This window comes from Coregonus lavaretus (genome assembly GCF_964263955.1).
Source record: "Coregonus lavaretus genome assembly, chromosome: 18".
Taxonomy (NCBI): Eukaryota; Metazoa; Chordata; class Actinopteri; order Salmoniformes; family Salmonidae; genus Coregonus; species Coregonus lavaretus.
In genome coordinates, this window is record NC_140005.1 from 49625149 (window position 1) to 49642218 (window position 17070).

General features: G+C 40.1%; 1 protein-coding gene across 1 annotated transcript in view; it reads left to right on the forward strand.

Moving 5' to 3' along the window:
- Nucleotides 1-17070, forward strand: part of fam184aa (family with sequence similarity 184 member Aa) — a 113942-nt gene that overhangs the window by 65101 nt on the left and 31771 nt on the right. Inside the window, exons 12-13 of the mRNA XM_084182127.1 lie at nucleotides 10807-10934; nucleotides 12454-12638. Of these exons, the coding sequence (XP_084038253.1) occupies nucleotides 10807-10934; nucleotides 12454-12638 (313 nt within the window). The remainder of the gene's footprint in view (nucleotides 1-10806; nucleotides 10935-12453; nucleotides 12639-17070) is intronic.

The following is a 17070-nucleotide window of genomic DNA, read 5'->3' on the forward strand; positions in this document are numbered from 1 at the left end:
GCCCTTCTTTGTCTACACCCATTCAGCATCGTTCACACCCTCTTAAGCTTTAGCCACACCCATCTCTTTAAGGGTTGATCCGAGCGTTCTGTCCTAACAACAGCAGTCAAGCACCCAAGCTAACTGGCTAATGTTGACTAGCTTGCTAGCTACTTCCTGACACAAATGAGAGAACCGCTCACTGACCATTTTACTTGCCCTAGCAGAGCTGGTTAGGCTGTTTTGATGTTATCCAGCGCGTTGGTGACTGCAACTGGTTACTTGCATAGTGGAGTCTTTTGTTAAGACATGTAGCTAGCTAGCTAGGTAAACAATGAACCATAATCCCAACTCATGACGTTACTACCCTGCATGAATCTGCAGGTAGCTAACCAACAAGGTTCAATGATAGCTAGCTAACATTAGGCTATAACTAGCAAAGCAAATGGCTCTGAGATACAAATAATAAGATCATACACATAACGTTAGCTAGCGAGTCAGCCAACTAACGTTAGCTAGCTAGCTAACAGTACACTTTAACTTGAAATGAAAACGACTTTCTGTCAAAATTAGAATCGTGTAATCTCTGAAAATGTAGCTAGCTAGACTATCTTACCCGTATACATCATGTTTGGAAGCTTCTCCCTGTCACGGATGCCATGGTTGCCCTTAGTTTGAAGATGTAGAAAATGTTTTCTCCATCTCCTTAGCTATCATACTCTAATTCCGCTGATTTGAAAACTCGGTCCTCCAGAAAGTGGAGAGCAATACTTATGCAGTTCTACTAAGCTATATATTTGTTTAAAAAAAGAAGCAGTGTTAGACAGGTATTACGGCTCAGGCTAAGACCTAGATGCAGACACAGGAGTCGGATAGTACGAGTCTCAGAGTTTATTATAGTACAAGGGGCAGGCAAAAGGTAAGTCCAGGCAGGCAAAGAGTCGTAATCCAAATCAGAGTCAGGCAGGTACAGGACGGCAGGCAGGATCAGGACAGGCAGAAAGGTCAGAACTGGGAAGACTGGGAAAAGCAAAAACTAGCGCACAGGAAACACGGGAACATGCTGGTAGGCCTTGAAGGGACAAGATGAACTGGCAACAGACAAACAGAAAACACAGGCATAAATACACAGGAGATAATGGGGACAAATGGGAGACAACTGGTGGGGGGTGGAGACAAGCACAGGACAGGTGAAACAGATCAGGGTGTGACAACAGGATTACCTACACATACTGACCAGCTCAAATAAACAGAAGCATGCTATATGGCAGACCAATCCGAACTCCTCTCTCGCCATGTCCAGTGGTAGCAAAAATGGTTATAACATCTACAGAAGTGACAGGAATGCCAATGGAGGAGGTATTGGTGTTATATTCAGAATCATAATCCTGTAAAGCTTAGGATCTCATGTCAAATGCTGTTGAAGTAATTTGGCTACAGGTTCACCTGCCTCACCTAAAGCCTATTCTTGTGGGAAGTTGCTATAGACCACCAAGTGCTAACAGTCAGTATCTGGAGAATATGTGTGAAATGCTTGATAATGTATGTGATATCAACAGAGATGTATATTTTCTGGGTGACCTAAATATTGACTGGTTTTCATCAAGCTGACCACTCAAGAAAAAGCCTCTAACTGTAACCAGTACCTGCAACCTGGTTCAGGTTATCAGTCAACCTACCAGGGTATTTACAAACAGAACAGGAACTAAATCATCCACTTGTATTAAACACGTCTTTACCTCAGGATAACATGAAAACAGCCTAACCAGCTCTGCTAGGGTGAGTAAAATGGTCAGTGGGGTGTTCTCTCATTAAATGAGAGAACACCCCACTGGCTGTTTTAATGTTATCCAGAGCATTGGTGACTGTAACTGTGCTACTGGCAACAATTTAATTAAGTTTTTTTGCCGACGTTTACTGACACCGGCCATATTCAACGGGTGTTGTGCGTTCGTAAATTCTTCAGTTATACTGTGCTCTGGCATACTCAGACTGAATTTACGAACGTTAAGCTGTTTTGATGTTATCCAGAGCGTTGGTGACTGCAACTGGTTACTTGCATAGTGGAGTCTTTTGTTAAGACATGTAACTAGCTAGCTAGGTAAACAATGAACCATAATCCCAACTCATGATGTTACTACCCTGCATGAATCTGCAGGTACAGTGGGGAAAAAAAGTATTTAGTCAGCCACCAATTGTGCAAGTTCTCCCACTTAAAAAGATGAGAGAGGCCTGTCATTTTCATCATAGGTACACATCAACTATGACAGTCAAATTGAGAAGAAAAAAAGTCCAGAAAATCACATTGTAGGATTTTTAATGAATTTATTTGCAAATTATGGTGGAAAATAAGTATTTGGTCACCTACAACAAGCAAGACTTCTGGCTCTCACAGACCTGTAACTTCTTCTTTAAGAGGCTCCTCTGTCCTCCACTCGTTACCTGTATTAATGGCACCTGTTTGAACTTGTTATCAGTATAAAAGACACCTGTCCACAACCTCAAACAGTCACACTCCAAACTCCACTATGGTCAAGACCAAAGAGCTGTCAAAGGACACCAGAAACAAAATTGTAGACCTGCACCAGGCTGGGAAGACTGAATCTGCAATAGGTAAGCAGCTTGGTTTGAAGAAATCAACTGTGGGAGCAATTATTAGGAAATGGAAGACATACAAGACCACTGATAATCTCCCTCGATCTGGGGCTCCACGCAAGATCTCACCCCGTGGGGTCAAAATGATCACAAGAACGGTGAGCAAAAATCCCAGAACCACACGGGGGGACCTAGTGAATGACCTGCAGAGAGCTGGGACCAAAGTAACAAAGCCTACCATCAGTAACACACTACTCCGCCAGGGACTCAAATCCTGCATTGCCAGACGTGTCCCCCTGCTTAAGCCAGTACATGTCCAGGCCCGTCTGAAGTTTGCTAGAGTGCATTTGGATGATCCAGAAGAGGATTGGGAGAATGTCATATGGTCAGATGAAACCAAAATATAACTTTTTGGTAAAAACTCAACTCATCGTGTTTGGAGGACAAAGAATGCTGAGTTGCATCCAAAGAACACCATACCTACTGTGAAGCATGGGGGTGGAAACTTCATGCTTTGGGGCTGTTTTTCTGCAAAGGGACCAGGACGACTGATCCGTGTAAAGGAAAGAATGAATGGGGCCATGTATCGTGAGATTTTGAGTGAAAACCTCCTTCCATCAGCAAGGGCATTGAAGATGAAACGTGGCTGGGTCTTTTAGCATGACAATGATCCCAAACACACCTCCCGGGCAACGAAGGAGTGGCTTCGTAAGAAGCATTTCAAGGTCCTGGAGTGGCCTAGCCAGTCTCCAGATCTCAACCCCATAGAAAATCTTTGGAGGGAGTTGAAAGTCTGTGTTGCCCAGCGACAGCCCCAAAACATCACTGCTCTAGAGGAGATCTGCATGGAGGAATGGGCCAAAATACCAGCAACAGTGTGTGAAAACCTTGTGAAGACTTACAGAAAACGTTTGACCTGTGTCATTGCCAACAAGGGGTATATAACAAAGTATTGAGAAACTTTGGTTTTTGACCAAATACTTATTTTCCACCATAATTTGCAAATAAATTCATAAAAAATCATACAATGTGATTTTCTGGAATTTTTTTTCTCATTTTGTCTGTCATAGTTGACATGTACCTATGATGAAAATTACAGGCCTCTCTCATCTTTTTAAGTGGGAGAACTTGCACAATTGATGGCTGACTAAATACTTTTTTCCCCCACTGTAGCTAACCAACCAGGTTCAATGTTAGCTAGCTAACATTAGGCTATAACTAGCCAAGCAAATGGCTGTGAGATACGAATAATAAGATCATAAACGTAACGTTAACTAGCGAGCCAGCCAGCTAACATTAGCTAGCTAGCTAACAGTGCACTTTAACTTGAAATGAAACCACTTTCTGTCAAAATTAGAAACATGTAATATCTGAAAATGTAGCTAGCTAGACTATCTTACCCGTATACATCATGCATGATGGACGCGTCTCCCTGTCATGGATGCCATGGTTGCCCTTAGTTTGAAGATGTAATCCGGAGACTCTTTAGCTATCATACTCTAATTCCACTGATTTTAAAACTTGATCTTCCATAAAGAGGAGAGCAACACTTATGCAGCTCCACTACATGATACATTTGTTTAAAAAACGCATTAGACAGGATTCCCTACACATACTGTAGACCAATCCGAACTCCTCTCTGGGCATGTCCAGCCCACTCATTATCTCAGCCAATCATGGCTAGTGGGAAGGTCCTCTGTAGCTCAGCTGGTAGAGCACGGCGCTTGTAACGCTAAGGTAGTGGGTTCGATCCCCGGGACCACCCATACATAAAAAATATATGCACGCATGACTGTAAGTCGCTTTGGATAAAAGCGTCTGCTAAATGGCATATTATTATTATTATTATTATTTTATTTTTTTCTGTGGCTTTACCAACAAGGCTCGTAATTTAACAATTTTATTCGTATTTACAGATGGCATACAAGTTTGTTATTAAGGCACATGAATGTTCAAATGTTCCAGAAGGCATTTCTGCCAAAACAAGTTTACGTTCAAATGGCTCTCCTGTGAAGTAGTGACCCGCAACATACGCCTAGTTTCCTGAAACGAGTCACATATAATAGCCATATCCAGGAAAATCAAAGTTCCAAAGACTGGTCCTAAAATGGTGTATAAGCGATCATACGAGAGGTTTTGCAATGATTCCTACAGTGAGGTAAAAAAGTATTTGATCCCCTGCTGATTTTGTACGTTTGCCCACTGACAAAGAAATGATCAGTCTATAATTTTAATGGTAGGTTTATTTGAAAAGTGAGAGACAGAATAACAACAAAAAAATCCAGAAAAACACGTCAGAAATATTATAAATTGATTTGCATTTCAATGAGGGAAATATGTATTTGACCCCCTTTCAATCAGAATGATTTCTGGCTCCCAGGTGTCTTTTATACAGGTAACAAGCTGAGATTAGGAGCACACTCTTAAAGGGAGTGCTCCTAATATCAGCTTGTTACCTGTATAAAAGACACCTGCCCACAGAAGCAATCAATCAATCAGATTTCAAACTCTCCACCAAGGCCAACACCAAAGAGCTCTCCAAGGATGTCAGGGACAAGATTGTAGACCTACACAAGGCTGGAATGGGCTACAAGACCATCGCCAAGCAGCTTGGTGAGAAGGTGACAACAGTTGGTGCGATTATTCGCAAATAGAAGAAACACAAAATAACTATAAATCTCCCTCGACCTGGGGCTCCATGCAACATCTCACCTCGTGGAGTTGCAATGACCATGAGAACGGTAAGGAATCAGCCCAGAACTACACGGGAGGATCTTGTCAATGATCTCAAGGCAGCTGGGACCATAGTCACCAAGAAAACAATTGGTAACACACTACGCTGTGAAGGACTGAAATCCTGCAGCGCCCGCAAGGTCCCTGCTCAAGAAAGCACATATACAGGGCCATCTGAAGCTTGCCAATGAACATCTGAATGATTCAGAAGAGAACTGGGTGAAAGTGTTGTGGGCAGATGAGACCAAAATCGAGCTCTTTGGCATCAACTCAACTCGCCGTGTTTGTAGGAGGAGGAATGCTGCCTATGACCCCAAGAACACCATCCCCACCGTCAAACATGGAGGTGGAAACATTATGCTTTGGGGGTGTTTTTCTGCTAAGGGGACAGGACAACTTCACCGCATCAAAGGGATGATGGACGGGGCTATGTACCGTCAAATCTTGGGTGAGAACCTCCTTCCCTCAGCCAGGGCATTGAAAATGGGTCGTGGATGGGTATTCCAGCATGGCAATGACCCAAAACACACAGCCAAGGCAACAAAGGAGTGGCTCAAGAAGAAGCACATTAAGGTCCTGGAGTGGCCTAGCCAGTCTCCAGACCTTAATCCCATAGAACATCTGTGGAGGGAGCTGAAGATTCGAGTTGCCAAACGTCAGCCTCGAAACCTTAATGACTTGGAGAAGCTCTGCAAAGAGGAGTGAAACAAAATCCCTCCTGAGATGTGTGCAAACCTGGTGGCCAACTACAAGAAACGTCTGACCTCTGTGATTGCCAACAAGGGTTTTGCCACCAAGTACTAAGTCATGTTTTGCAGAGGGGTCAAATACTTATTTCCCTCATTAAAATGCAAATCAATTCATAACATTTTTGACATGCGTTTTTCTGGATTTTTTTTAATTTATTCTGTCTCTCACTGTTCAAATAAACCTACCATTAAAAGTATAGACTGATCATGTCTTTGTCAGTGGGCAAACATACAAAATCAGCAGGGGATTAAATACTTTTTACCCTCACTGTATGTTGAAGATGTGAAAAATAGTTGTAGGTTTGTTGTGTGTAATGAGGAACATCCTGTCGCTGCACTTGAAGCATTTATTAAATTGCTTCTTCTAGTTACTGACAGGCATGCGCCCATAAAGAAATTGACTGTTAAAACTGCCAAATCCCTATAGACAGATGATGAATTAAAAACTGTATGGCTGAGAGGGATGAGGCTACGGGAATGGCAAATAAGTCTGGCTCACAGCAGATTGGCAAACATACAGTAAATTGAGAAATCACGTAACTAAACTAAACCAATCAATCAAATGTATTTATTAAGCTCTTTTTACATCAGCAGATGTCACAATGTGCTTATACAGAAAGAAGAAGAAACTGTACTATGGAACAAAGATAAATGATACAAAGAATGATTGTAAAATGCTCTGGAGTAATTTAAATACAATTCTAGGCAGAAAAGCTAACTCATCTCCATCCTTCATTGAGGCTGATGGTTGATTCAATATTCAAAACCACTTTAATTACTTATTTTTTTACAAGATTGGCAAACTTAGGTATTTCATGCAAAAAAACGAATGCTGAGCCTTCATATTCATGCATAAAGGACCAAATAATAACATACACTGTAGCTTTGAATTCCGCAAAGTTAGTGTGGAAGAGGTGAAAAAAGTATTGCAACCTGATGGTAAATTACTGAGGTTGGTAGTGGAATACATTACGACATCTATTTGCCACATCTTCAATCTAAACCTAGAAGACGGAGTGTGCCCACAGGCCTGGAGGGAGGCAAAGGTCATCCTGCTGCCCAAAAATAGCAAAGCACCCTTTAATGGTTCAAACAGCAGACCATTCAGACTGTTTCCATTGCTTAGCAAACTTTTGGAAAAAATCATGCTCGACCAAATACAATGTTATTTTACAGAAAACAAATTAACAACAGACTTACAGCATGCTTATAGGGAAGGGCACTCAACATGCTCGGCACTGACATAAATGACTGATGATTGGCTGAATAAATTGATAATAAGAAGATTGTGGGAGCTGTTTTGTTAGACTTCAGTGCAGCCTTTGATATCTTTGATCATAACATATTGCAGAAAAAACTTAAGTGTTATGGATTAACATCCTTTGCCTTATCATGGATGGACAGTTACCTATCCAATAGAACACAGAGGGTTTTCTTTAATGGAAGCCTCTCTAATGCAAATTTGTTTGAGTGTGGTGTACCGCAGGGCAGCCAGCTTGGACCATTGTTGTTTTCTGTGTTTACCAATGACCTTCCACTGACCTTGAATAAACATTATACACGTCGGCTGCAATAGTAAAATAAATAACTGACACTCTTAACATATAGCTCCAGTCCGTTTTAAAATGGGTAACAAGCAATAGGCTGGTGCTAAATATATTTTAAAAAAACTAAAAGCATCATTTTTGGGACAAATCACTCACTGAGCTCATCTGGATCTATTATTGAATAATGTGGTTATTGAGCAAGTTGAAGAGACTTAACTGATGGGTGTCACCCTAGATAGTAAGCTATCATGGTCAAAATATATAGACTCAATGGTTACTAAAATGGGAAGAGGTCTGTCCATGATAAGACGTTGCTCTGCTTTCTTGATATCACAGTCAACCAGAAATGTCCTACAGGCCGTAGTTTTGTCGCACCTGGACTACTGTCCAGTTGTGTGGTCAGGTGCGGCAAATAAGGACATAGGCTAATTGCATTTGGTCCAAAACAGAGCAGCACATATTTCACTTAGATGTACACGGAGGGCAAATGTTAATAACATGCATGTCAATCTCTCCTGGCTCAAAGTTGAGGAGAGATTGACTGCATCAATATTGGTCTTTGTGCGAGGTCTTGAAGGTACCAAACTGTCTGTTCAAGCAGTTGGCACACAGGCTGGACACTCATCGGTATCACACAAGACATGCGATCAGAGGTGTCTTCACAGTCCTCAGGTCCAGAACAGAGGTTGGGAAACACACAGTATTAAATAGAGCTCAAGCTAGCAATGAAACCAAATTAACAAAACAGATAAAAGAACACCTTATGGCACGACAGGCACTGTGAAGAGACACAGACATTTTTATGCATTTTGTATTGTATTTTGTATTGTATTATTTATTGTATTATGTATGTGATACATGGTTTGGGATACAACAGTGATATGTGGTTGTCTCACCTGGCTATCTTAAGATAAATGCTCTAGCTGTGGGTCGCTCTGGATGGGTGCATCTGCTGAATGGCAAAATTGTAATGTAAATGTAGTGCTATGTATGTACACTACCAGTCAAAAGTTTGGACACACCTACTCATTCAAGGGTTTTTCTTTATTTTTACTATTTTTTACATTGTAGAATAATAGTGAAGACATCAAAACTATGAAATAACACGTATGGAATCATGTAGTAACCAAAAAAGTGTTAAACAGATTCTTCAAATAGCCACCCTTTGCCTTGATGACAGCTTTGCACACTCTTGTCATTCTCTCAACCAGCTTCATGAGGTAGTCACCTGGAGTGCATTTTAATTAACAGGTGTGCCTTCTTAAATGTTAATTTGTGGAATTTCTTTCCTTCTTAATGCGTTTGAGCCAATCAGTTGTGTTGTGACAAGGTAGGGGTGGTATACAGAAGTTATCCCTATTTTGTAAAAGACCAAGTCCATATTATGGCAAGAACAGCTCAAATAAGCAAAGAAAAATGACAGTCCATCATTACTTTAAGACATGAAGGTCAGTCAATACAGAACATTTCAAGAACTTTGAAAGTGTAGTTGCAAAAACCATCAACCGCTATGAGGAAACTGGCACTCATGAGGACAACCACAGGAATGGAAGACCCAGAGTTACCTATGCTGCAGAGGATAAGTTCATTAGAGTTACCAGGCTCAGAAATTGCAGCCCAAATAAATGCTTCACAGAGTTCAAGTCACAGACACATCTCAACATCAACTGTTCAGAGGGGACTGTGTGAATCAGGCCTTCATGGTCGAATTGCTGCAAAGAAACTACTACTAAAGGACACCATTAAGAAGAAGAGACCTGCTTGGGCCAAGAAACACGAGCAATGGACATTAGGCCGGTGGAAATTTGTTGTTTGGTCTGCAGTCCAAATTGGAGATTTTTGGTTCCAACCGCCGTGTCTTCATGAGACGCAGTGTGGGTGAACGGATTATCTCCGTTTGTGTAGTTCCCACCGTAAAGCATGGAGGAGGAGGTGTTATGGTGTGGGGGTGCTTTGCTGGGGACACTGTCTGTGATTTATTTAGAATTTAAGGCACACTTAATGAGCATTTGCTACCACAGCATTCTGCAGCGATATGCTATCCCATCTGGTTTGGGTTTAGTGGGACTATAATTTCTTTTTCAACAGGACAATGACCCAACACACCTCCAGGCTATTTTACCAAGAAGGAGAGTGATGGAGTGCTGCATCAGATGACCTGGCCTCCACAATCCCCCGACCTCAACCCAATTGAGATTGTTTGGGATGAGTCAGATAGCAGAGTGAAGAAAAAGCAGCCAACAAGTGCTCAGCATATGTGGGAACTCCTTCAAGACTGTTGGAAAAGCATTCCAGGTGAAGCTGGTTGAGAGAATGCCAAGAGTGTGCAAAGTTGCATCAAGGCAAATGGTGGCTATTTGAAGAATCTCAAATATAAAATATATTTTGATTTGTTTAACACTTTTTTGGTTACTACATGATTCCATATGTGTTATTTCATAGTGTTGATGTCTTCACTATTATTCTACAATGTAGAAAATAGTAAAAAATAAAGAAAAACCCTTGAATGAGTAGGTGTGTCCAAACTTTTGACTGGTACTGTATATTTATGTATATTATGTATTTTATGTGTTGTTTCCTGTTTGGACCCCAGGAAGATCCTAATAAAATACTAAATACTATACTTTACTCTACTGAACTAAACTGTACTGTACTGTACTGTGGGACCAATAATACATATGTTTTTGCTGCTTGAGGTTGAAGTTGCCCCTAACCATGCTCTTATTCCTAACCATAAAAATGTAGCGACTTAGTCGGTGCATTCAAGTTAGATACACAACCACATATCACAGTCTCAGCCAGAAAAGCGTATCTGTAACCATTACTGAGAATGTTATTGTAATCGAAGTGTTCTGTTTATTTTTTCTGTTCGTCTGAAAACTTTGAACTTGATCGCTGCCAGTTCTAAAGCTTTTGAAAAGGCTAACATAAGTGCATATGACAGATGGGAGCAATAATACATATTCCATACTGCAATCTTCAGTTAGCTACATTTTACTATTTTAATTGGAATAAAAACATTTTGAATGTGATATAATGTTTTCTTCATTGACATATATAGATATAAGTGAATGTAAGTACGGTTGAAATTTAGCCATATTTCCTACGTCCATAAAATAGGTATTTTCAATGCCATGCTCTACCAATTGAGCCACACAGGACTTTCATGTTCCCCCACCCTTCCTCCTCTTCCTCCCCTGTAGCCTCCCTGCGCTCTGAGCTGAACCACCTCCATGCAACAGCCATAGAGCATCTGCGCCAGATCCACCTGAAGGAGAATACTGCTGCCAAACTGGAGCTAGAGGGTGCTCTGGAGCAGAGTCAGCAACAGGTCAGTCATGAGTTGACACTTGTACTACTTAATGGTATTTGTTGCTGCTTGAGGTAGAAGTTGCCCCTAACCACACTCTTAATCATAACCATAACAATTTAGGGGGGGTGAAATTATATCTTGAGGTGTATGTATTACACGTCTCAGAGTAGGAGTGCTGATCTAGGATCAGTTTAGCCTGATCCTAGATTAGTACTCGTACTCTGAGATGCTTGATACACATAGCCCCTGACCACATGGCTAGAAAGGACCAGAGAAGGACTTTTTGGGTGTGTTTGTGTTTTCTTTTTACTAAATTGTTATTTGGGACTCACCCCTTGGGAGCTGAAGCTCACTGTTTGCCAAGCATCTGTGATGTAGCCAAAACAATATTATAATTATATTTGAAATACAACAGCTAGTGATCATATCGTGTGCATCTCATATACAGACTGAGACTGCGATTTAAAAATAAATGCTGCTTTCAGTGTTGCTTTTTTCATTGGCAAATTCGGGTATTTCCTTAACACAAACATAATAGGGCAGGATGATACATACTAAGTGGTACAGATAAGCAAACTGTCCAGAGGTCCAAGATTACCCATTTTCTCATAGTCTGTGCTTTAAACTTTAGGGTGAATCATAATACATAAGTGAAGAACAACAAAGGATCTGAAAGGTTCCTGTGTACGCATTTCTATATACGTTTCTGAGCACTTCGATTGCATAATTTTCCTATGTTGGACCACACTCTCTCTTTCCCTCCTCTCTCTTTTTCCTTCCCTTGCTCTCTTTTTTATTTCTCAGAAATACAAGGACAACTCGTTTCAGTTAATGTAGTGCTATGCCTTTTAACATGCCCCAGTTAGAAATGTAGACTGCGCCTTAGGGCTGGCATCTACCCATGCCTCCCCAAGCAGCTTCTACAACATCTCTTCCAAATTAAACTAATTAGGTATAGGGTCGCAAATCAAATATTTATATATTGGGACACACAGTCTGTAAACCGCTTTAGAAATGTTGAAGTATTGTTGTAACCTTATTGTTTTTGTTTCGAGTAATACCTGGCTGTCACAAACTCACTTCAATGAAGAGAGAGAGGGGAAACAAGTTTGTTTCTTGGTGCAACCCTTTACACACACTCATTGGACAGTGGATGTAATGATGCAGATTATTGTATAGCTGCTGGTAATAGGTATACTGGCCATTAGTATTGAATTGGCTGTAGCAAAGTTGTGGGACTAGTTATGGGTGGAATCAAACCAGCCCCCCTATGTTTTTAGAGCAGGTGCACTAAGCTCTGTACCAATAGGATTAATTCACTTTGTGGTGGCCATTGGATGCTTACCGATGGCAGTATTCTTACCAAATACAATATTCTTATTGATAGCTATCCCTAGAGTTGGGGTCATAAAAATAGTCCCTGAAAATGTGGGAATTTGGAATTTCAATTCACGTCCTAAATTGACTGAATTAGATTGGAATTGTCACCCCAACAATTATGATTATGTCTTTATTATCTTGTCTGACTTGGAACCAGGAGGAGGACCTGCTGGGTAGTATATCAGACCTGCAGCAGGAGGTGTCCTGCAGAACCAACCGTATCACAGACCTGGACCACGAGATCCACTCCCTCAATGAGACTATCAGCACCCTCACCAGAGAGCTGGAGCTCAAGGGCAAGGAGGTGCTCCGAGTCCGCAGCGAGGCCAACCAGCAGATCAGGTACTGGGACCCATAAACTGGCATCTATTTTCAGTGACCCCTGGAGTGAGGTAGTACCCAGGTCGTCCAAATCTCTCAGTATATGTGGACCGTCATGGTCTTAGAAATGCTAGATTGACATGAAAAATAGTCTTATCTTTTTCAAGAGCCCACATTATCATGTGAGGTGTGCTTTACTGTTTTTTCCCCAATCACTTTGGTGCATTTTTTTTTTTGATGTAAGTGGTATAGATTTAAAACTCTAAGCACAAAAATCTAAAGAAATCATCAAAATGGCTCATGTTTCAAAACTCTAAGCACATTATCAATTGAGTGAGTACAACAAACAATTTCACAAAGTCTCTTGTTCACTGCACCAAATCACTCTTTCAATTTGGATACATATTCAATCAAAGTATCTTCTTTTCAAAATGCAATATTCACTTTACTTTTGATATGATTTTCTTGTCATTTGTTAACAATACAATGAACTATCACTTAATCAAACTGCTCAAAACGGATAACTACTGAACCTAAATTATGTAGTGCCTAGTTAATGTACACCTTCCTAATATGGAGTTGCACCCCCTTTTGCCCTCGGAACCGTCTCAATTTGTCGGACATGGACTCTACAAGGTGTCGAAAGCATTCCACAGGGATGCTGGCCCATGGTGACTCCAATGCTTCCCACAGTTGTGTCAAGTTGGCTGGATGTCCTTTGGGTGGTGGACCATTGTTGATACACACAGGAATCTGTTGAGGCTTAAAAATCCTTCTTTAACCTGCGTCCTCCCCTTCATCTACACTGATTGAAGTGGATTTAACAGGTGACATCAATAAGGGGTCATAGTTTGAACACTGTTAAAGTCAATATTTTTACTTCATAAATGTATCAATTTGACATCAATTTACTATTTTCTTCTATCGCTTTGGTACTATTTTCACTATGTGGTACAACTCTTAGTACAAAACTCCAAACTGGCCAGTCTTTCTTTCAAAACCTGTCATTGTGCATTCATTTGGATTGTAAACATATCTCACCACACAACCATTGATTAAAAATATATGTTTATTGTGAAATGTAATGAGATCATTGGTTTAATCACTAAAACACAACATAATGATATTGTTTCAATTTAGTCATTTTAACTACCAGTTAATCCAAAAGCAACAATGCAAAACACACTACTGGTCAAAAGTTTTAGAACACCTACTCACTCAAGGGTTTTTCTTTATTTTGTACTATTTTCTACATTGTAGAATAATAGTGAAGACATCAAAACTATGAAATAACACATATGGAATCATGTAGTAACCAAAAAAGTGTTAAACAAATCAAAATATATTTTATATTTGAGGTTCTTCAAAGTAGCTGCACACTGGAAAAAGCTTTTGGCATGGCGAATCCAAGCTTGACATTGGTCTGCATTGATGTCGTCGCATGCCTCATCCATGGCCAGAGGGAGGGTGGCACGCTCATGGGGATGGCGATCGTACACCTTCCACCTCCATGCTGATTTTTTTTTTTTACAGTATAGATTCAATATGATATTGTGAAGTAGCATGTGCATCAAATAGTAACAGTAATACAGTAATGAGTGCTCTACCTGAACATACTCGGCTCGCAGTTGTTTCTCCCGGTTGTTGTTTCTCTCAAAAGGCACCAGGTAAATGTGGTTAATAGATACCTGGAGCCTCTTCAAAAGGCAGGCGATTGTTGGTAGGCTGATGGATGCCACATTGGCAAAGGGTTCATCGTTCTCCTCAATGGCCTGCTTTATTTCAGACAGCCGTATGTCATTCCTGGCCCTCACCATTTCCACCACTGCCCACTCCTGCTGGTCGGTCAGCACACGGCCTTGGCCACCACCATGGGGTCGTCTGTAAATTCTGAGGGTAGAACAGAGTATACTGTCAATAGATCATACTATAAGAATACTGTAACATGTTTTATGAATTTACATGCATTACAATATGTAATTTACTGTAAATGTCATGGTAAAGCATAGTGCATATCCTGCAGACTTACCAGTTTTCTTGGCGAAATGTCCTCAGTATAAAATTGACAGTTGATCTTTTCTGATTGGGGTGAACTAAAAGGCCTCTGTTTACCACAGATATTAAACAGATAACATTACACGTTATGGAACAGCGGGGACTGTGAAGAAACACAAACATAGGCACAGACACATGCATACACACACACACAATAACATACGCACTATACACACACGTACACATGGATTTTGTGTTGTAGATATGTGGTAGTAGAATAGGGGCCTGAGGGCACACACTTAATGTGTTTTAAAATCTGTTGTGAATGTATCGCAATGTTTTTAAAATTGCATAACTGCCTTAATTTTGCTGGACCCCAGGAAGTAGCTGCTGCCTTCGCAGCAGCTAATGGGGATGCATAATAAATACAAATACAAAAATACATGGTCAACGACGATGGCCCGGACTTCATTAGACAGAACAGTTGCCTGCCTCCCTTTCTCTGATGTCCACCTCTTTGACAAGGCCAATGCCCATCTCTTTGACAGGGCCCATACCCACCTCTCTGACGGGCTCCTAGACCACGAGCTCTTCGATTTCTTTCTCTCTCTTTCTGTCTATCCTGCTCCAGTGTTCACACATCCTCTTTTATATGGTGACCAATTGTGGTTACCACTATGTGAAATCAATTACAAATAACGAGTAGTCATTATGTATGGTTATCATGTGTCATACATGTAATTTAGATGTTTATACTTTACAAACACACATTTTATCTCTGTAGTTCTCAAAATCCATATATAGTAGACAAACCAGTTTAACATCTATAGGTTTACCAAATGGTTAACTGATTAACCATTAAGCGCAGTTGGATTAAGTGATGGTCAAATGTATTTAAACAAATGAGAAGAGAATCATATGAAAAGTATTGTGAGCATTGCATTGTGGAAGGCAATTACATTATATGAAAGGTATTTATAGATGAAACACTGATTAGGTCTGGTGAAAAAGTTACTATGTGATGTTGTGTGTTGTACTTAGTCAAATGAAAATGTGCTTAAAGTTGAGAAAAAAATGCCTTTTTGATTATCTGTTTTGAGTTTTGTACTAAGAGTTGTGAAATTTGACATTATACTTGTGAAAATAGTACCAAAGCAATAAAAAAACACCTGTATTTTGAAAGGTAAAACCAAATCATATATGGATGTGGCTGTAAATACCACATCATCATTCTCCATCAGCCAGTATGCTTCAATAGTACAAAATGGAAAGAGTCACTCTACAGTATGTGTTACCATTTGGAATTGTTGTGTACAATGCACTGGTAAAATACATGGGTTGTATATAACAATATGTTCCACTCATAATCTGAATTTCATTTATACACTTTAAGCTGATGAATTTCAAGCAGAGAGACCGGTGATACTGTACCAGTTGGCAAGTTGCGTAGAAAAGGTGATCTTGTACAATGTTGGGGCAGAAATGGGGCAGAAATGGCATACAACACCATGCTACGTTTTTACAGTAGGCAACTGTTTTACAATACCCCTATTTAAGTTTACAGCAAACCAATGTTTGAATCATTTGTAATCATTTTCGTTATGATGCGCCGCACATGCTGGAACAAATTGCAGATCTCATTGAAATCGGATGTTCTGGTGCTGCTCAGGCAGTTTAGGGTATTGATTGAAAACCTGGTAGCTGAGAGATGTAGATGTTATCTATGATTGTATTTTAGATTTGTGTATTTTTGTGTATTTTAACTGTTGCCTGTCTTCTATAAAATGTGTAAATTGTAAAATGCAGGGCTCCCTTGTAAAAGAGACCTTGGTCTCAATGGGACTCCCTGTTGAAATAATGGTAAAAATTTAAATAAAAAATCCTACCGTAGGTAGGTTTGGAGCATGATGAGAAACATGTCTGTCTTACAGTTGCAGTATCCTTAAATGTAGAATAAATCATCAGATAAAGGGGTAGAATGTATTGTAAACCAGTAGCCTACAGTAAAATGCTATTGGTGTATTTGGATCTACTTAATTCATTTTTTGTCAGTAGTTACACCTAATGGAAACAGGTAATTTTTTAGATGAAATTATTAATACAGATCTACTTAATTGAATTGTGTTATCGAAACACTATTGAATTGACAAATAATAGTTAGAAATGATTGTCAGATTGACTAAATGTATTCAGGTAAACATGTTTCAACTCAATTAGAGCAAGTACTGTACCTCCAAAATGACACAATTGTGTCAGTTCTAGCTCTTTGAGTTGCATTCATCCTAACTACTAAATGAAAAAAGCACTTTACATTAAAAGGTTTTATTTCTGATTAACAATGGTATAGTGGAGATTCAGTAGGGAGCTTTGTGCTCCCATCTGCTTCTTGCTCATCCATGAGCTTCTCCACCAGCTAACCAACAGACCAGTTTAAATACAATGACATCCTCATTGTTAC